The sequence below is a fragment of the Piliocolobus tephrosceles genome, chromosome 8, assembly GCF_002776525.5.
Source record: "Piliocolobus tephrosceles isolate RC106 chromosome 8, ASM277652v3, whole genome shotgun sequence".
In the NCBI taxonomy this organism is placed as follows: Eukaryota; Metazoa; Chordata; class Mammalia; order Primates; family Cercopithecidae; genus Piliocolobus; species Piliocolobus tephrosceles.
This window is the reverse complement of record NC_045441.1, coordinates 96,362,111-96,384,397: the sequence shown is the minus strand read 5'-3', so window position 1 is coordinate 96,384,397 and position 22,287 is coordinate 96,362,111. Positions and strand designations below refer to the sequence as shown.

At 38.0% G+C, this 22,287-nt stretch overlaps 1 protein-coding gene across 2 annotated transcripts in view; it reads left to right on the top strand.

Moving 5' to 3' along the window:
• The window catches only part of RELN (reelin), a 519,467-nt gene that overhangs the window by 208,272 nt on the left and 288,908 nt on the right, over positions 1 to 22,287 (top strand). For both annotated transcript variants that reach the window (XM_023192552.2, XM_023192551.3), the window contains exon 4: positions 2,228 to 2,298. In XM_023192552.2, the coding sequence (XP_023048320.1) occupies positions 2,228 to 2,298 (71 nt within the window). The remainder of the gene's footprint in view (positions 1 to 2,227; positions 2,299 to 22,287) is intronic.

The window sequence follows — 22,287 nt, the reverse complement described above, 5'->3', positions numbered from 1 at the left end:
CATTCGAATTCCGTATTTGTTTGAAGCATGAGTACCACTGCTAAAGACGTTTTGACTAGCTGATCTTCAAGGTTCCTGCAGGTTCAGTTAGTCTATCATTATTCTTTAGAAATTTATGAGATGTATTTATTGAACCAAAGTAGCAGAAGTAAGAATATTAATGAAGGCAACAAATAATAAATCTTAGGAAACTGAGTAATGGGGAAAACAGTGTGGACTCCTCATGAGATGCTGTAAAGTGACTAAGAGATGTTGGTATATCTGATATTTAGAGAAAAGGTGAAACCTCTGTTACCTGAATCTTATTTTGATAATTTGACTGATTGTGATCATGGGAGCATAGGCTGGCACAATGACAACTAGGCTTGTGGACCAAGAAGAAATATTATGATAGGAATATTATGTACTTACAACCAGAAGACAACTAAAACAAACAATTATTTAAACACTATGTGTCATAGGACTTTTCTTGGTGGTTAGTGATTTCAGAAAATGTCCCTTCCAAAGCAAATGTCACACTAAAATTCTACGTTGGTGATCACTGTTTTGTTATTAGAAGTGTATGTAAACTCAGACACTCTTGGCTTGATGGGTTTGAACACTGTATTTAAGTAAAAAAGTTACGGTGTTCCCTCTGGTCATAAAATCTGTACCGATTAGTGAGCCTCTAGGCCATGTTTATGGCTTGGATTGGCCCTGTGTTTAGTTCTCCTCATTTTCAGCTTTCTGAAAGCAAAGGAAAACCTATAAACATATGTGAATATATAAAAAGAATGGTAGCATCTCTTTATGTGTAATTTTGATAATGATTAATATGCAACAACAAGGGCTGATACCCCTTATAGGCTTCACATATGGTATGAGTTGAAGGCCACTCAATGATTTTTCTCTCCAATTATGTCTCCCTCCCACCATTCAAAACTCTCACTATTGTGCCATTGTGTGTGTGTGTGTGCACTCGCGCGTGTGCATGTGTGTGTGTGAAGGTATAATACTTTCACTGCTGAAATATGTTAGCTTGAAGTGATATCACCCATTAACACTTCAACATGGATTAATTTATCAGATTACTTTCAGAGAGTTGGTTCCAGGGGTATTGACACTGGGGTCTACTTACAATTCAATCAGGATGGAATTCAGAAAGGTCTGCAGAAGGGAGGGGAAATATGCATCCACACATGGGCCAGAGGGAGGAATGTTGGGAGCCAGGAAGCCCTACTGGGCCCAGCAAACGACAAGATGTTGACCAAAGGAAGGGCGCACGTATCAAGGGGGAATACATAGCCTAAACTTGGCCCTGTGGTGAGCTAGTACAGTGCCTTGTACATAATCCATCTTTAGCAGATGACAGTTAAATTATTTTTGCCCTAGGATGGTTTTGGCTAAAACTAAAGTTAAGATTTCATGTTAATTATTTTGTTATTTAAAAAGGTTTTGTGTATGGCTTATTTTCTAAAATCAAGTTTCTTAAAGAGACATGATTTTCTGTTTTAAATTTAACTCATTTTGCGCCAGCAAGATTCTTTTTAAGGGAAAACCCTTCATATATAAAGCATAATTATTCCTTTAATAGGACATTTTTTATTATAGCCGTTGAATAACACATCTGCTGCAAGGATGTTATTTTTTTTTCATCAATCCATGTGCACAGCTCTGATTAGAAGAGGTAAAAGGTATACATCGCCTTCAAATAGTGAATCTCCTTCATATGGTTTTATTTTGTTATGACAGATTTTATTATGAAAGCTTTGAATAGCCCTCTTTTTAAGAAAATACTTTTTAAAAATGTAATTCTCTGTCTCTATATGTTCCAGTGACTATTGATTTCAGAAAAAAAAGTACCTTAAAGAGCATCTTTCTCCAGTATTAATATCAGTATTGCTCCACAAAACATTGTATATCAAGGTCTCCTGAAGAAGAAATTTTAAAAAGCCTCTTCTCCATCCTTTTTATTCTATAGGCTTTATTCACATCCGCTGTTTTCAGAACAAGCTCACAACTGTTACAATGTCTTTATATAGTAAAACCTGAAGACAGTCCTCAACCCAGGTGTCTTGGTTTAAGCTTTCACGCCATTGTTATTTATATCACTGTTCTGATGTACTCATTAAAAATATCATATCCACACAATAAAGTTTAAGAATAAGCTTTTTAAAAAAGTTTTAAAAATACATTTTCACCAGACATATTCCAAGATTTGAATTAACACTTTCCTGTTTGTTTCCAGGGCTACAGCAACACACCGGGGCCAGGTTATTTTCAAAGATGCTTTAGCCCAGCAGTTGTGTGAACAAGGAGGTAAGAGTCATATTTGATTTGTTTGTGTTACGTCCAAACTATTCATGATAGGTCCTATGTTCCATACCAAGTAAGCATTTCATTATGATGACTTAATCATAATGCTTTAAAAATTTAAGTATTGACCCTTCATATCACTAATACTTATTTATTTAGTAATTACCAACAAAGATCTATAGACTTCTGAAGATACTAAGTGTGAGCAAAAGAAAATTTATTTTCATAATTTTTTCTAATGAATTACCTTTAGTTATTCTGGAAGTACAAATCTTAGTCGCAATTGTTAAATTCTACAGAATGTGCTTGCTTAATTTACCACTTAAATGTCTTGTCAGCTTTGTTGAAAATGTTTCTGATTATTGCTTTTAACATTTGATCATATTATACATGATTTTGTGTACAGTATCTATGGGTCTGTTTCAACTGTGTGCACTATTAATTTCAGACTTGGGTGGCTAGACATTGTATCAATTTAGATTAAATTTTACATACTGTCAGATGTGTATGACCAGGATGCACACACATGCACACACAAACACAACACAATGAAAAAGTTAAAACCAGGATCCACACTCTGATGCTCATTTGTTTCCCCTGTCCCTTGAGTTTCCACCCTACCTTGTGTTTCCATTATAGCATTTACCACTTCATAGATAGTTTTTCTCTGAAAAGGGGTGGGTGTTGCCCTAGACAGACTGAGCTTCTCAAGTATGGGGACTATGCCTTAAGGGGCTTTGGTTCCCCAGATGCTGACATAGAGTTTACCATGTAAGTCATTCTAAAAATCTTCATAGATTGAATACAAGTTTGTCTCAGCCGTACATACATTCCTTGATTTCAGCATCTTGATAATGAAAACATCTGATGTCGGTCTTGGTAAATGTCATGCCATTTTCATTGTTTATTGTAAGTATAGTATTAATTTTTGTTTAAAATGACATTTGGGGGGAATTTGTTAACTTTTAGAATTATATTATTGAATTTAAAGGAAATTTTTATTAATTATCTCTCTGCTAAAGAGTATCTGATGGGCTTTGGAGAGAAATGAGGAAAAATTATGTCGGTTTTTGAGATACCTAAGAAAATACCATTTATTATTAGTTATATATATCACAATATGACTTTATCTAAGTAACATGATGCTTAATGATTATTAATGGCAAAATCCTGATTATTTACACACATAGTCCTTGAATTATAAAACTTCATTCTAGTTATAGTTTCAAACGTACTATCAGTATTCCTGGGTTTAACAGATTTTTATCCTGTGACTTTTGAGAATACAGATATTAAATTGTGCCTTTGTAGGTAGGCTCGAGAATTCGATCATAATACAAATCTTCTTCCAGACTATGAAATTGCTCACATTACTGAAAACATAGAATACCACATAGCAGTGAGCATTAATATCCTGGAAAATTTATAGTGTCAGAAAAAGAAATGTCTAATTTTATTAACACTTACCATTGTCTACAAACTATTTCTTTTAAGCCTTAAATTTTTTAGTCTTTTCTATTATAAATGAATTATTGGGGTTGGGAGGAGGCAAATTATTCTTTTCATTTAAAATGAAAAGAAAAAGCCAAGAAAAACCAATGGGAAAAACCCTCTCAACCAGTGAGGAAAAGAAAAATGCCTTCTATAATAGTATTACACATGAGCATGATTTACACGATGGTAGATGTGCATGTTATTAAAAATGCTGTACAGCCCAGGACCAGAAGAAAAACACTGGGCTTTTCAATAGCATCTAACTCATTGAAATTATATCAATCTATACAAGATAAAGTGAAAAATAATGCTAACAAGAGTGCAAGAGTGATGGCTTTCTACTGTCAGGAAATAAGGAAAATAATTAGTGCTATAAACTATATATTTATTCTGGCCTTATCTGTTTTTAATTAAAACATTAATTGTCTCCTCAAATAAAGTAACATTTTATCATGTAATCATTTTTATATATTGGATAAGGAATATCTAATATATTTATTAGAGGAAAAACAATTGCAGTCACCATACATCACAGCACCGTGCCTTTCCATTTTAACATGCTCAGTATATTTGTTGATTTTAATTAAACAATTCAAGCAAAGCGAACTTTTTCCTGTGGATCCTGAGGATATCTGTTATTACAAGACTGTACTGCTTGCTAAACATATTGAAAAAGTAAAAGGATTAGAAAATGTACTCGTTATGTCTTAGAGAGTCTGTAATCTTAATCCCTTTTCTTATAAAACATTAGTTGAAACTCTTTTTCTTTCTTTCTTTTTTTTTTTTTGTTTGGAGACAAAGTCTCGCTCTGTCACCCAGGCTGGAGTGCAGCAACGCAATCTTGGCTAACCACAACCTCCGCCTCCCAGGTTCAAGCAGTTCCCCTGCCTCAGCCTCCTGAGGAGCTGGGATTACAGGTGCATGCCACTGCACCTGGCTAATTTTTGTATTTTTAGTAGAGACAGGGTTTCACCATGTTGGCCAGGCTAGTCTTGAACTCCTGACCTCAGGTAATCCACCAGCCTCAGCCTCCCAAAGTGCTAGAATTACAAGCATGAGCCACCACGCCCAGCCAAAAGTCATTTTTCTGCAAAAGTATATACAACACCCGCAAGACCTCTGTCCTAGCTCACAGTGCTAAATATGGATATGAAAGTGAAAACGACCCATTTCTTGTTCTTGAGGAACTCACAGGCTAAGATAAAAATGACAGATCTATAGATCACAGAGGTAGCTAAGTTTGCTTGAAGGTGTTAGGAAAGGCATCCCAGGAAGTCAGACCTGAATGGCCAGTAACATTTAAGAATAAAGGAGAGGAGGCCAGGCGCAGTGGCTCATGCCTGTAATCCCAGCACTTTGGGAGGCTGAGGCGCACAGATCACTTGAAGTCAGGAGTTTGAGACCAGCCTGGCCAACATGGTGAAACCCTGTCTCTACTAAAAATACAAAAATTAGCTGGGCATGGTGGCATGGGACTGTAATCCCAGCTACTCGAGAGGCTGAGGTAGGAGAATGGCTTGAACCTGGGAGGCGGAGGTTGCAGTGAGCCTAGATCGTACCACTATACTCCAGCCTGAGTGACAGTGAAACTCTGTCTCAAAAAAAAAAAAAAAGAAAAGAAAAGAAAAAGGGAGAGGAGAACCATCTATCTCCTCCTTCCCATTCTCACTGACCCACTTTACATCAGGGCCCAGCAGTGCCTCCTTTGGGAACTGCCAAATATCCTCCTTCCTGATTTTTCTGCTCCTATTTTCATGGTGCCTTTACAGAGCTGCTGTAATGAGCTTTCTAAAATGGAAATATGCTTCTTTCATTTGCCTGCTTAAAATCCTTCAGTATCTCAATTGGAAGCAATAGTTTATCTTCATAGTAAAATTCCTACTGCTTATCACATATGGAAGGAAAATCCCTTACAATCTAGCTTCAGTTTGTCTCTCCTACCTCATTTCTCGTCATCCTCTCATTTTTACCTTAAAACTCCCTGAATGCACCTCACTGTATCATCCTGGTGCTATCTGCACCCCATGCTCTCCCAGTTTTCTTTGCCTGGGCTATCCTTTTACGTTGTTTTGTTCTGTCCAACTCAGGCTGTCAGACCCTGCTTATGGTATTCCTCCCTCCCTCTGGAGAAGACATCTCTGATTCCCTCCCTTCTCCCCTCAAGCTGGTCTAGACAGCCCTCATACATAACTCTACAGAGTTCTCAAGGCACGTTAAACAGGAACACTGTCAACACTGTATGTGCAGACACCACTCCAAGCACTCTACAGACTCATCTAATCTTCACAGCAACCCTCTGAAAAAGAAACTACTATTATCTACACTTTGAAGATGAGGAAACAAAGGCACAGGGAGAGCAACTTACTTGTGCATGCATTCATTCATTTGACAACTGTTTATTGCATGTTGTCATAAGAACATCATCACAATGCCTTGTCTGCCACGAGATACATGCTCCTTGAGGGTAAGGACTGTGCTTTTTTAGTATGGAATCTCTAAAGCTTCTCACAATATCTGATGCACAGTATGTACCTCATAAATGTTTGTCAAATGAATGAGCGAACAATTAAACTACAATAGTCTGATAGATAAGAAAGAGGACGCTAGCCAGTAATTCATTACAGCTAAACCATGAGACCTGGAAAGGTAAGTGGAAAAGATCATGCAGGGCCTTCTGTTAATGCTCAGGGACTTAGGCGTTCTGCAGGCTATGGGAAGGAAGCAGGAGAATGATAGAACAAGTAAAGAAAACCTAATGGGGGTTGGGGGTGGAATGTGTTGCAAAGTTGTTGACAGATTAAAGGCAGATGATGGACAGCAGACAAGGGAAGACAGATTATTGTGAAACGAGAACTAAATGCTGGGCAGTTTAAAGTTGAGGCTTTGAAAAAACATGATCATTATACATTATATGTATTACTGTGATTAGATCTTGGAGGCCAGAAAGAAGGGGATATGTTAGAGAGACCTAGAGAAGGTATGGGGGTATGGGTGAGGACAGGGAGGAAATCTGGGGCTACTCTGTCATTTCTGGCCTTGGTGACTGGGTGGACATTGATGCCAGGAACAGAGAAGAAATGAAGAAAATGTTAGAGGTGTTTGGAAGAAAAGATAATCAATTGCACTTCCACATGTTGGCTGTGAGGGAGTTGCAGAGTTCTCCAGCAGCCTGCTGAGAAGGGGGCCTGTCACTGGCTGGAGCAGCCAGGGAGATTTGAAAGCCATCAGCCTATTGATGCTGGGGAGGCAGTGCATTCATTAGGGAGATGGTTGGAGCAGGGAGGAAGCAGCCAAATGAGGAAGACCAGTGACTGAGCAGGGGTGGGAAAAAGAGGGAATTCTGGAGAAGAGGCAAGCCTCTGAGGTGGGGGGAACTGAGGGAAGAAATCTGAACATGATAGAGATACCTAACAAGGAGAAACAGAAGATGGAGGATAGAAAAGGACATTCAGATTTTACAATCAGAAGGCAATTGGCAATTTGGGCTGGACATGGTGGCTCACACCTGTAATCCCAGTACTTTGGGAGGCCGAGGCGGGCAGATCACCTGAGGTCAGGAGTTTGAGACCAACCTGGCCAACATAGTGAAACCTTACCTCTACTAAAAATGAAAAAAAAAAAAAAAAAGCCAGCTGTGGTGGCAGGGGCCTGTAGTCCCAGCTACTCAAGAGGCTGAACACAAGAGAATCGCTTGAACCTGGGAGGCGGAGCTTGCAGTGAGCCTAGATTGTACCACTACACTCCAGCCTGGGCAACACAGCAAGACTCCACCTCAAAAAAAAAACAAAAAAAAAAGTAGGCGATTGGCAATTTGGCTGAAAATGAGGGTGGTTTTAGGTGAGGTGAGACCACCTGAGGCAGCTTTGTAGCACAGAAAGCTTCTTGCTCAATCTTTGGAGTCAAGCGGTCAAGGGAAGATAGATTACTGTGACATGAGAAATAAATCCTGGGCAGTTTAAAATTGAGGCTTTGAGAAACTACCACTACCACTATACATTGTGTGTGTGTATATATATATATAGAGAGAGAGAGAGAGAGAGAGCGAGCTGTGGATCCAAGGAATATGTACCATTATTATTTGTCCATTAAAAAAAATTTTTAAAAATGAGGAAGGAGAGAGGTAGCCACCCAGAGAGGAAAGGAATATAGATTTTCTCTCTCTCCAGATCACATTGTGTTTATTATAGGCTTCCAGTGCCTTGCAGCCAAACACCACCAAGAACACACCTAGTTGAAGTTGAATAGGTTGAACAGGTTGGTTTAGTGCTTGTTGCAGTGTGGGAGAAGGCAAACCATGGGGGAACCATGGGGCATCTCAAGAAGAGGATGTTACAAAAGGAATTGTTATTATAAGATTTGGGTTGGGCGGGGCGCGGTGGCTCATGCCTGTAATACCAACACTTTGGGAGGCCAAGGCAGGTGGATCACAAGGTCAGGAGATTAAGACCATCCTGGCTAACACAGTGAAACCCCATCTCTACGAAAAATACAAAAAAATTAGCTGGACATGATGGCACACGCCTATAGTCCCAGCTACTCAGGAGGCTGAGGCGGGAGAATCACTTGAACCCAGGAGGCGGAGATAGCAGTGAGCCGAAATCATGCCACTGCATTCCAGCCTAGGTGACAGAGTGAGACTCTGTCTAAAAAATAAAAATAAAAAAATTAAATTAAAAAGATTTGGGCTCTCTTTGGTGATTAAGGTAGGGTTTAAGAAAGTGGAGCTTTGCTCTGGATTCGATGCTGTCTGGAAGTGGGAACAATTCTGTGGTTAGGTATCTCAATAAATCTACCATAAGGGCAGACTAGAGCACGGCTACTGCTGTAATTGATAAAGAAGCAGTAGTCGCTCCTACGAGCCAGGAGAGAGGGTACTTGGCACCTTTGTGACTTGGACAGTGCTAAAGTTGCGTCTGTGTTGAGACAAGATTAAGAAATAGATGTGTCTCTATCTTGATTCATCATGGTCACAGAGTAGCTTTGTCTGAAGCTGATGTTCTGTGAAATTGTTTATGTTCCATAGGAGGACACCAAGGCCGAGCAGGGATTGCCAGACCAGGTTCTGGATGTCAGAGGCTACTTTTTTCTTAATTGAGGCTGAGGAGAGAATGCTAGTGGGCATGATTTACTTTTGGATTTTAGCCTTTACAAGGTCTTTGAAATCATAGAGGAGTGGATTGTCTTATTTGCACTGCCATAACACAGTGCCACAGACTCGGTAATTGATCAGGAAAAGAAATTTATTTTCTCACAGTTTCAAAGGCTGGGAAGTTCAGAATCAAGGTGCTGGCAGGTTTGGTTGTCTGGTGAAGGCTGCTTTACGCTTCTAAGATGGTGCTTTGATGATGTATCCTCCTAAGAGGAGGAATGCTGTGTCCTCACGTGGTGGAAGGCAAAGGGGCAAGCCAGTTGGGCGTGAAGCCTTCTTTATAAGGACTTTAATCCCATTCACAGGGGGAGTAACCCTTATGACCTAATCACAGCTTAAAGGCCCCACCTCTTACTACTGTCAAGTAGGCAACACCTGAATTTTGGAGGGGACACATTTAAATCACAGCGTGGATTCAGGCTTTACTTGTATGACTTGACTTTCCAGAGTCCCTGGCGCAAAGCACAGATTCAGTACATCATAAAGGGAAGGGATTTTGCTGAAGCAAAATTTTATTCAAGGTTGGTTTGTATGAAATAAAAAGCATAAGTAGATCAGTGGGGTAAAATTATGAATGTTTAATTTTTAAAAAATGTATCTCTATTTTGTAATTTGTTTACAGTGAACTTACATTATTTGTATTATAAAGAAATAGCACACATTTCCTCCAAAAAGTGTCCATACGGGCTTAGACTTAGGAAGGAGGAGGGACGAGTCTGCGTGGCAAGGGGAATAAATCCCTTCTCAAGAATCGAAGGAAAATTCTGAATTACAACTCCCATGTCTCCACCTATATGATGACTTGCCTGACTCCCTTAACATGCTCTGTTTCTGTTGCATCATAATTATTTGTTTAAACACTCATTTCCCCCAACTGAGAGCTTTTTGAGGGCAGGAACCATGATTTAACTTTTTGGTTTTTTTAATGTTTGATCATGCTTGGCGTGAAACATGGACTCAATAAATGTTTGCTGAATGATCAACTTAAACATTTTACAATTGAAAAATCACTGTCCTTACTGAAAAATCTTTAACCCTGAACGTTTGCTATGGACCATGATGAGGCAGTGTGGCTGCTACTAGCAATGTTCCTCACACTGATGTCTGGTTGTAAAATACATGTACCCGCATATTAAAAATTATTGAAAATTGTTCATGGATTTTCATGTAAGCTATAAGGAGTCCCCTTAACGTTCTTGGAACATAGAACAGGTTTAGAGATTTTTAAAATATATCTCTGAGGTTCCAAGTAATCGTAAACACATCCCCATCTGAGTTCTGCTGTCATGTCATGGTGCAGACAAGGAGCTAGAGTTTTTCCATCTTTAGTCTGGGGTGCAGGGTTGGCTGGGCTGTATACCCTCAGTTGTTGTGAAAGTAAAAGATGCTTAGGTTAATTCACTAGCTATAAAACAAAAAAAAAAACTGAAATTATTCAATACTTAGTACTAAACAAAAATTACTTAATGCTTACCATGTGCCAGACTCTGTTCTAGGCTAGGTCTTGGAATATGCCAATAAACAGAGCAAAGATCTCTGCTGCCATGAAGCCTACATTGCAGTGAAGAGGAGACAGACAGTAAATATGAGACATAAGAAATGACTAAATGTGGTACCATGTTAGAAGGTGGCAGGTGTGGTAGGGGGAAGTAGACCACTAAAATATAGCAGGTAAAGAGCATACAGTTGGGTGGAGGGGAAAGAGGCTGATTGCAGTTTGGCAGGTAAGGCAGGTAGACTCACTGAGAAGGAGACATTAGAGCAAAGATCAAGAAGGGGATAAAGGAGTTAGCCAAGTGACTATCTGGGGAATTGTCTGAAATGTCAGTAAGTGATTTTGAAGATAAACATCGTGGTGTTTTTTGAAGTACTGTTAGAGAGGACCAAAACAAAGAATAGAGACAATATCAGAATAGACTAAAAACTTGAAAGGAACTAGGAGAAATCAGTTATTTTGCAGAAATTATCGCTGAACTACCTAAAAAGAGCTGCAGACCTAATACGTCTCTCTCTGAACCACATGAGTACTATTGAAAATGTTAATGTGAGTGTGGTATATATAGACTTAGGATGAGGACTAGTATTTGAATTTATGCTGTGATCATGTAACTATATGTTCCTTATCTGTGGATTAGTGATGTAGCTAAGCAAGTTAACTTGACAAAATATACAGTACTTATGAGTGGCAGGCCTAGAATTCCAGTCTCTGGACTCACAGCCCAATGTTGGTTTGATTATACCAAGTAGATTCTTAAAGTTAAAAAAAAAATTAAACATTAAAAACCCTCAGGAACCACAGCCCTAATAAACAAGATTATTGCTACTGCCTAAATTCCCTGAAAACCTTGGAAAGAACACATATACTCTTTGGTGCCCTAAATCTACACAGTTAAGGAAAAAGTGATGTGAGTGCATCAGCATTACTGCCACTGGTCCAGCAGCATGCACACATCACATTGAAGATGGAGCAGGGAAAATAATCGTGTGTGTGTATATTCATTGGCCTGCGGGCTTCTTGGCATACCCTCTTCAAACACACACATTGATTATTTAGCAAGACCAGATGGCAGGCTTAGTGGCCTGACAGCAGTCATGCCCTGTAGTGCCCCCAAAGGGCGTGTGCCATTTATAAACCACCCTGGAATTCTCTGTTGTTGTGTTGATGGAAGTGGCTATAACTAAAGGCAAACGTTTTATGTCAGGAGGAAAGAGGTCAGGCTTACAGCTGGCGCAGAAAACCTTGACTGCTTTCTGCCAGGCTCAGCAGTTTTTCAGCTGTTCATCACTCTCAGAACAGTGAGTGGTAGAAAGTGTGGCTATGCTCTCTAAGGGCCCTTGGATCATGGTGGTAGGCAGCATATATGCTTCATCCCAAATGCAAACTCTTTGCAATTTTTAAATCATTTGTATTAAGGATTGGTGAAAGTTTAAACTGTGAGATGGAGAGGGGAAGAGGAGAGTTTAACAAGCAAGTCCATAAAGTAAATGGGGTGTTTAACCTCCTTTGATATTTTTTAGCACTTTAAGTATAACTTTGTACCCAAATATTGTAAAAATTGTAGATCAGATCTACCAAAATCTTCTCTTGGCTATCCTTGGTTATTCAACAGTTTATATTACTAAATATTTTTCCAATACCCTGAAATGCAAAGTCTTTATTAATTCAGACTTGTTTCTCTCTCATTGTTAGAATTGGGTGTTAACATATCTACTTTAATTGCTGAAAAGAAAAACAAATACTGATGTATTTCATTTGAATGTGCCCAGTGTTAAGCATTTGCTAGTCAAAGACATCTGTGCTCCCCTTGGCTATTTTGTAGCTTATATTTCATTTTAGTGGTTACAGCTCCTGTTCATGACATCCCTAGGCTTTGTGATTTATAAACAAAGAGAACTGAATTAACAGGATCAGGGAAAACCATCCAGGAACCCCCGATCTTGCTTCAAGGTCTTACAAACTACCCAACAAAGCGAGAAACTAAAGCCCTCCTGGGGCTATGGCAGGCAGAAAGTATCCCTAAGTGATCTGAAGACAAGCATATTAAGGGGAATGACAAAGAGCTGATTCACATGACCATAGTAAAATTTCTTGCTAGTGACTCTGGGGGTGGGTCTGATTATTCTTTTGATTTCCTAAAGAATGGTGTTTTGGACTGGTGCTGTTTATCCCAAGGTGATCGAACATAGATTTAAACAGCCTTCTTTTCAGTTCTGAGGGCTATATACATTCCCACTTGACAGCTTTATCTAGTCCAAAGTCAAAATTCCTAGATTTTTGCCCAAGAAGAATTTTGCATTGAGTTATTTTGGGTGCCCATGGAAGAATTCTTTCTACACATGCTGCTGTATAACCTGCTTGATTCCTCCATATTTTGAAGGACAAAGACCAAATTTGGATCTATACAATCACTTGGGGAGGGAGAGCAAAGCTGTTACAAACATACATAACTCATAATTTTGTTTGGCTTGTGAAATATTATTTTATCCAATTTATTAATCCAACGTTATTTTTAATGTACATGTGAAAATTCAGTTGTTTCATGTAAAAATTAATATAGATTTTTTTATAATCAAGTTTTTAAGAGTTGGAGTTCATTGGTATTAATATATATTGTGCTGTATCCCCAGTGGGCATATGTGAAACACTGTACTAGACCCCAGGGGAGGTGTGTGGCAACATAAGGCAGTCTCCCATCCCATTGCTAAGAAGCTTATAGTACAGATTTACTAATGCAAACCCAGAAGAGAAGGACCAAAACTCATTTGCAGAAAAATGTAAACTTAGTGGAATGGTGTTCCTCTCATCTCCTTTGAGGCCTTGCTCCAATAATTATGCTTTCTCTTTCTCATAGCTTCAGTGTCTTCCTCTTCAGTGGCCACCTCCTCCTCTGTGCTTAAATATGCTGAAGCCACTGCTACTTTCACAAATATTTCATCCTGAATTTCCAGTACCCCCAGCCGTGTTTCCTTCTTACACTCCAGCTTCTTGAAAGAGCAGTGATGTCGCCAGGCTTTCCTCCTAACCCTGCCGTCTGGCCTCTACCGCCAGCACTCCCTGGAAACCATCATCCTCAAGGTCGCCGATAACCCACTAGGGTGCCAACTAATCCAGAGGACTCGGATCCTCACCCTACCTGACTTCTCTTTTCTTTCTCAGTTTCCATAATGAGTTGTTCTTCTTCCCACATCACACATTCTGGGGTTGGGCTTCTTTTAGCAATTTTTTTTTTTTTTTTTTTTTTTTTTTGAGAGGATTCTCACTCTGTTGCCAGGCTGGAGTGCAGTGGTGCAATCTCGGCTCACTGCAAACTCCGCCTCCCAGGTTCAAGCAACTTTCCTGCCTCAGCCTCCCGGGTAGTTGGGACTACAGGCGCCCACCTCCACACCCAGCAGATTTTTGTATTTTTAGTAGAGATGGGGTTTCACCATGTTGGCCAGGATGGTCTCAATCTCTTGACCTTGTGATCCACTCGCCTCGGCCTCCCAAAGTGCTGGGATTACAGGCCTGAGCCACCACGCTCAGCCTTCTTTTTGTGCTTTTATATTGTCCCTGTTGAACTTACTCACACCTATAATTTTCATCTCCCTAACTCTCCACTTGCTTGATGCTTATACAAAGAGTCAAGAAGGTAAAATGATTGCGAGCATAAAATTTGCAGTCACCTGCATACTCTTGAGTTAGAATTTCTGCTCTGGCACTTTCTAGCCATGTAATCTTTCTGAGTCTCAATTCTCTCATCTGTAGAAAAGAGAAAAGGATAGTATCAACTTTTTTGACCATTTCATACCATTCCTAAGAACTGGTACAATATTCTGTGCCCAGAAGGAACACCGTAAGATTGTGAGGATTATGTTGTGATGAAGTGCATAGCATAGTGGCTAGCACATACTCTGTAGATATTAGCTCCCACTACTATTACTGGACACTACATTTGGGTGTCATTTAGGTACCATGAACTCAATATATTCTAAAATGAACTTTCCTTCCCCCCAAATCTGTACCCCTCTGTTGCAGTTCTGGTTAGCATCTTCATAATCACCCCAGTCACTGAACAGAGCTCTAGGTAACACATTTCTTTGCTCATTCCTTTTTGTCATCCATGTCTATACCCGGTGTGTCTAAGGCCAATTTACATAATATCTCTTCAACCAACACTTTTCTTTCCATGCCTACTGCCATTTTTTTTTTTGTTCAGGCCTTTCACACATTGATCAAAATGCTCCTGGCCTCAAACCCTATAACTGCCCTCTATTTCCCCGCAGTTTAGCCTGGCTTTCAGGACTTCCCTGATCTGTCCCACCTCTCTCTCTCTCCAACCTCATCTCCACATCCATCACCCTCACCTGACACCAGCCTCTCTATTTCAGTTGGAATAAGTACTTCCTTCATCAGAGATGCCATCCTGACCCTATCACTGTAGCTCATGTATGCCAACTCCTTTCCCCAGTGTACCTTCCTCAATACCTCCTCTGCTGTCTAACTGATGAAGTTGTGCTCATCCTTAAAGATCCAGCTCAAGTCTCTCCTCCTATATCATCTTTATTTAGGTATTTTACACTCTTTTTCACTGATGAACTTTACTAGGAGTAGCTTAACAAAACTCAGAGTTGGATAGATGGTATTTGAGATGATGTTTGCTTTATTGCTCAGGGTCCTCTAGGAGAAACTACAGAAGAAACTTCTATACAGTCTGTGTACCTGCAATAACTGTCCTTCTCCTGAACAATATGTGTTCTTTAAAGTTATGAACTCTTCTGTTTCTGTAACTTTATGGCTTGAGAACCAAATTGAAGTCCTGAGGGGCATGCATCTTGCATACATATCTCAACACGGCATATATTATTTTTCTACCCTCATTTGTCATCTTTGATTTCCCCCCCTTTATTGTCTTGTTCAGCTGTCTGCCTTTTTGGTAAGCTGCCTTAAATCTATCTTAGAGCAAGACAGATTGTACAGTTCATCCTTAGGTATGTAAAGGAAAGTGAAAAGAAATATGAAGAAAAGTAAAGGAAGAAGATGACATATATACAAGCAATAAGGAAGAAAAGGAACAGAGGAGATGATTAGAATTTTCTAACAGCAATGGTTTTAGTAATATTGCTTGCTGATCTTATCAGAACCCATTCAACTAGCATTTTGGGAACCGCCATGTATGAGACATTGTGCTCAGCACTGGGAATGCAGAGATATTCAAGATAGAGTCTCTCTACTCACAGGAATTTGCAGTTTGATCCACTCTAATAGTTACTGTCGCCCTTAGGATTATGACTGAGATAAAGAGAAGAAACTTTTCCCCAAAAGGGACCCTTTCCTCACCCATGGGAAATTAACTATTGTAGTTAAGAGTATCAACTAAGCTTCTATGTACTTGAGGTACTAAGCAAAGTACTTCAACATGTGGGCGGGTTAAATGACTAGAAGTGTATTTCTTAGTCATAAACCAGTTTGAGGATGGGTGGTCTAGGGCTGGCAGAGTGGTTCTGCTGTGCACAGCATGTAGCTTCCATATCTAGGAGCCAAGCTGGCTGCTCCAGCACTCACCACCTCCTACAGCAAGGAGGGGAAAGGGCCAAGGAAGCATGCCCATTCCTTTAGGGCATCACCCAGCCCTGAGAGTGACCTTAGTCACTTCTGCTCACCTCATATGGGCAGAACTTAATTCCTTTGTCGCAGGAAGCTATAGGGGAGGCTGAGAAATAAAGAAGTAAAAGGAGAATAGACATTGGTAAATCTCTAGCAATTTCTGCTGATGTTAGCAACAAGGTTTCTTCCTTCTCCTCCATTTCTTCCTCCTCCTTCTTCCTATTTTGAGCCTTATGATTTTCTTTCCAACCTCTAAATGTTACTTAAAAGCCATACATTCTCAGGGTTTCGGTCAATTTATACCTGCAATTTGTCACATCTGCTCCATCTATGAACTTCGTCTCTTCAAGTTCTCAAAGGTCTAGGATTTTTTAAAAAGTTGCTACACAGCAACAATTTTTTAAAAATTAAAGTTTGGCCGGGCATGGTGGCTCACGCCTGTAATCCCAGCACTTTGGGAGGCTGAGGTAGGTGGATTGCTTGAGTCCAAGAGTTCAAGACTAGCCTGGGCAATGTGGTAAGATCTTGTCTCTACCCCCCAAAAAAATGTACTGGTCTTGGTGCTGCATGCCTGTAGTCCCAGCTTCTTGGGAGGCTGAGGCGGAAGGATCGTTTAAGCCCAGGAGGTCGAGATTGCAGCGAGCCAAGATGTGCCGCTACACTCTAGGCTGGCCAACAGAGCGAGACACTCTCTCAAAATATAAATAAATATAAAAATAAAAATGTACCAACAATTCAGATGATACTGTTTTGCATTCTGATTTTTCACTTAAAACTTTTATTTATATCATAAGCAAATTTTTTAAAAATGTATGGATATCTCCCCAGAAAAGGTGGGGACATGAGCATGGTAAGACAATGAGCCATAATTTTTAATGTTTAAGGCCCCGTTATTTACAACTCCTATTGGAATCTTATCTGAAAGAGTTCTCTATCTCCCAGTTGCAGGTTATAAAGATACATTTTCATTTTGCTCCTATTTCATTTATTTTAGAATATGGAAGATGATAAATTGTTACGAGACACAAGTTGAGATGGAAAATCAGAAAGAGAAGGAAGAGAAAAATAATCCCTAATATTGCTGGTTCTGTGTATAATTTAGCTGTCTCTGAATATTAAGTAATCTTTTATACTGATCATAAGTATGTTCCTGAACACAGGGAGAACTGTTTTCACTCTAAATTTATAACATTTTTGGAAGCTTAATTATCATACTTGAAGGTCAAATGGTGCTTTATTGCAATAAAATACAAAAAGTAATAAAGAAATTATTCCTGGGGAGATGAAAGTCTAGGTTCATAGCTCATTAAATGCTAACTTCAGAGCCCATGTCTAATTTGTCATATTTAGCTTTGGAAGTTTAATACATTTGAATTTCAAATTAGGTGAGGAGATACCTGAGGCAAAACTACCTAGGGCCTTTGAATTCTAAAATCATTCCGGAGATATAGTCCCCGTAACATAATACCTGTATTTGGAAGAATTGCTTGCCATCTATATATAATGCTTGTCTGACCCAAAGGCTTTTTTTTTTTTAAGTAATCAATAATATTACCTCAAAGCTCATTTACCACCTCCTCAATTCATTTTTAGGCATCTTTTCATTTTTCTGCTCCACATATTTACATCTCCATTCTTTGAGTAATTTGTTCAACAAGTTGGCTGAAATTTATTAGTACTACTATAATTTGGAGTCAGATGATTACTTTAAAATTTCCATTCAAAATAAGTCAGTTGAAAGAAAAAAACACATCTGTCAAGAAAATAACCTTTGGGGGAATTAAACACAGCCTCATTCTTTCTAATATGCCTACTTCAGGCTGCTGTGATCTATGAGATTCTGGCAGGTTCAACTTTTGAAAGAGCATATGCACAGAAATGCTTCTTAAGAAATGAAGCTTTTCTTTTTTTAACTTTTAGCATGTAATTTGTCTCCTGGACAAATTGAATTGATGATGGGAGGAATTTAGGCTTCAATTTAATATTGAGATACCATCTAAGGATCCACGTTTATAATATTTATTTTGAAAGGCCCAATAGTTTAAGCTATTAAAATGTTATTAAGAAAAGTATGACTGTGAGCACCAATAACCAAATGTAGTCACAGAAGCTAATGTGGAGATATTTGCTGCCTGTTTTAGTTTACAGAAATGTTCTAACTTTCATTTCTGTCTGCAAAGCTTAGCTGATGCTAATGCAAGAGAAACTGTCATAAAGATAAGCCACTCATTATAATCTGTGAGATGCGCTAAATAATTGGAGGTAATTTTGGAGACAAAAATATATTTAGTAAATTAATGTTCACAAAGTAAGTCTGTCTAATGACAAGCAATACATTAGTTGCACTTTAAAATTTAAAAAGTGAGTAAAAAGTGGTTCTTCTCGTACTTCAATGAAGGCCAGATTAATTCACACTGAGTGAAAATAGTGAGTTTTTAAAAATAATTTTTCAACTTTCCCAAAGATATTCCTTGGGAAAAGACCTACAACTCTTCTGACTAGAACTGTCTCCAACACAGAGACATGTTAACATATATGAACTAAGAGCTTTCCATCATATATTCAAAAAAGTATCTGCATGCGCTTTTTCTGCTTTCATTTTAAAGGAAAAAATAGTAACCTTGTTTAAAGAGACCAAGAAGCGTGTTATTCCTTTGAAACTTTTGGTACTGAATTTACTTGCTTTCATGTTAGGCTCAATCAAGCCTTGTGATGTGAATTGCTTATCTTATGAACTGGGTCTTTCCATGGCTGTTCCATGTAATAATCATTCACCCTCACTATTTTTTGAATAATTATCTTTATCAAATCTGCACTAGTACAGAGTTATTGTGTTCATTCAAGGCAGTTCCAGTCTCTTTCTTTTGCTAACTTATGGTGATAAATCATTTCAAGAACAGTACAGTTGAATTTTTAAGAAAAGAAGTTCTATAAGCAATCTATTTTTTTCAAACTTTGAAGTACCTTCCAAAAACAATGATTGTTTACTTTTATTCTTAACATGTTTAAGCTTATTAATTTTAAAAATCTATTTTTGTCTTCTTTGCATAGTCTGTGAAATCTTAGTAAAATACATACGTAATCTTCAGGTCACTTAATAGTACTCAAGCATCTAGGAAAATGCTCGGCTAAGGAAAGACTTAGAATGTTGCTGGAGCATATCATTGCTGATCTAAATCTTTGTATTTTTCCAAAACATCATCTGGATAGGCCCCACTGGAGAGAGAATTTGGAGGACAAATAGCTTTTAAATGGCACTGTTACAAACATCAAAAAGAATCTGGAAAAGAAATCATAAGTACACATTTATGAATGGTTTTGACACTCATAAGAACATTTATTTACTTATCTAGTATGAAAAAATTATATTATGCTGAAAACTTTAAAGTTTCATTTTTTTCTCATTTAACTGCTCTGCTCTCGAGGGATTTGACTTATGAAATTAAGTAGATTCTCATTTGTCAATACTTTCCTAGTAAAAATTGCTACCAATTTGTATTGATAGTTTTAAAGAAGTTTGGCTTTTTCAACTAAAAACAAGTCAAAGTAGGCTAGGCTTTCATTCTGAATCCCTCGCTGGAAAAAAAGCTTTTAGAAAACCTGGTGATTTTAGTGAGATTCTATTGTAATTCCTCCATTCTGTTGGCTTGCTCTTACTTGTTTTTTAGGCTAAGTAGAACGTTCATTTTAACTTACCTGTGTAACATTTTATATTTTATCTGTGGTTTTAAGTAAGTTAATTCAGTCCGAGGACATTTGGCTTACTCTTTAAGTTATCATGATATATCTAAAGTCAATTTTAAACTGAATTTCCAATTCAGTCTAGTTACTTGAACTTGATCAAGCTTTACAAAGGATATAGTTTCTGTAATGTTTGTGAATTTCAATGGCATTCTATTTCTGGATAAAGATTACAGAGATGTATGGTTATTCTGAATGAGATTTAAAGTTCATTGAAACACAAATACAGTCACATGCAATTTATAACAGGGAAGTCTTAACAGAATTAGATATTCCTAGATTCATCCCAGCTGAACATTCATTCCTAGTTGAGCATCCTACCTTATAGAAAAAATACTCACTTCTGAAAAAATGTAGGAATTCAGTTTGATTTATACAAACCCTTGATTCCTTATTAAATCATTTATCTTTCCATAAGTTCCTTCCAGCCTCTACATACAGTTTCATGGGTCTCACCAATGAAACTAAAATAGGACCATATTATGAAGCTTCCCCAAAGTGATCTCTCTGGGTACAGAACAACTCCAGCCTATGTTCCTGTCTCTTCAATTCAGTGTCCTCTGACAAGTAGCACCATCCCTAGTGCATCTTCCTCTGTGCACACCTTTAGTCATCTGACCTAATCTTCTTATCACTACCACAGAAATACCTGGAAGAAACTGCGATACCTTTTACACTTCTGTTAAAGGTGTATTCCATCCTATTCTTTCTCTAAAACCAAAACCTACTTCTTTAAGAACATTCCTGTTGTCTCTCATCCTCAGAAACCAAAACTCCCTAGTTTAAGCCATTTGACAATTTTATGTCATTGCTAGATTTTAATCACGCAATTTTAGATTCAAAGGAGCTGAGAAACTAGACAAGATGCAAGGTGGGGTAGGGCATTCTAGGGTCCTGGGAGAGGCAGAAAATCAGTAACAGACCAATAAAATGTTGAGATAAAAACATACGAGCGATCTAGAAAAATTCAATGATTCAATCTAGAGCTAGTTCAATGGCAGAGGAACAGGAAAGGTAGACTTGGAGACTGTCATTGGGTAAGCACTTGGACAGTTGACAAATGAGGACCTGTCTGGCAAGCACACATTTTACATTTAATAAAGGAAAGAGTAAAGGCCTTTATGCCAAGTTCACATAATATAAGAACTTAATAATTCACTCATAGTCACTGGTATGAGGCAAGGCAGGTACTATCCAAATGGGAGTATACTAAATAATATTGAACTATATCATTCTTCCTCAGGCTACTTTAATTTTTCTGTGGTGCATTTACCTCAGTAAAAGTAAAAAGACGGTGAACTTCCTACAGGCTTAGAAAATTTGTTTAGACTACATAAAACTAGATTGATATGGTCACTTATTGAGAAATGATTAAAATAAACTTCCAGGCACAGTACTTTACTAGCTTTTGGCCCATTTTTAAACTACATATGTGTGAATCTTTCTCAAGAAAATTTGTACTTTTCCTTTCATTAAGTTTTGCATACTAAACATGTTTCTCTTTTTGAGGAAATAATGTTTAGTTATCTCAGAGAGTGGACATTTTGTTAAAATATATTAAAACAAATCTTCCTAACTAGTGATTTACAATATAATGTAAATTTGTTGAGTTAAATTAAATCCACGTAAATAGTGACTGGGTGTTGAAGCTCCCCAGACCACTTGTAATAAAGGACTTTTGGACAATGTTATGTGTCTATTCTGTCATTTTTTAAAGGTTTGGATCTTCAGTTATTTTCTGAAATATCATAAAATATATTACAACTAAGAAGTAGCTTTCAAATCAATTTATTATTTATTGTGACACTATTACCAGCTTTGGCTGATGTCTTGGGTGTACATATTTTCTGCTTTTGAGAAGCCTATTTCTTCTTCAGAGCAAAGATAAGTACTTAACACAGAGAACAGTTCAGCATGCTACAAAAATAAGCAGTGGATTGTGTTGTTTAAACCAGTGAATTTTAAATCTGGCTTTCCATCAGAATCAGTCAAGGAGGTTTTAAAAAATACAACTTCCGAGCCTCCACCCTCAGAGATTCTGATTCAGTGGGTCTTTCTAAAATGTGATGTAGGTGTTTCAGTGAAAGCTCCCATGTGCCCAAATAATTTAGCAAAGGTAGATGTCCATTTGAATAAACAATTTAAAGTAAAGCATTTTATAACTTATTCCCTTTATTGGGTTGAGGCCTTAGTCACCAAAGTCATTTAATGTAAAGTAGGCAACAATATGTCTGCAGATATTTTGTTATACATATCTAACCATTGTATTGCATGGTAAATATTTCCAATTAATAATTGTCATAACTTTTCCTACATTTAATTTAACCAATTTATTTCAAAACCTGTGAAATAATTTGAAATTCCATGTTGTGTAGACAGGTGTTTTTCCTTTCTTCTTAACACTTTATAACATGAATACAGAGAATCCCTTTTGCAATATAGCTAACATTAGGCATGGTAAACTATCATATCTTAAGAAACAAAACAAAAAAAAACCCTTTGGTCCTCATCTCCATATAAGATC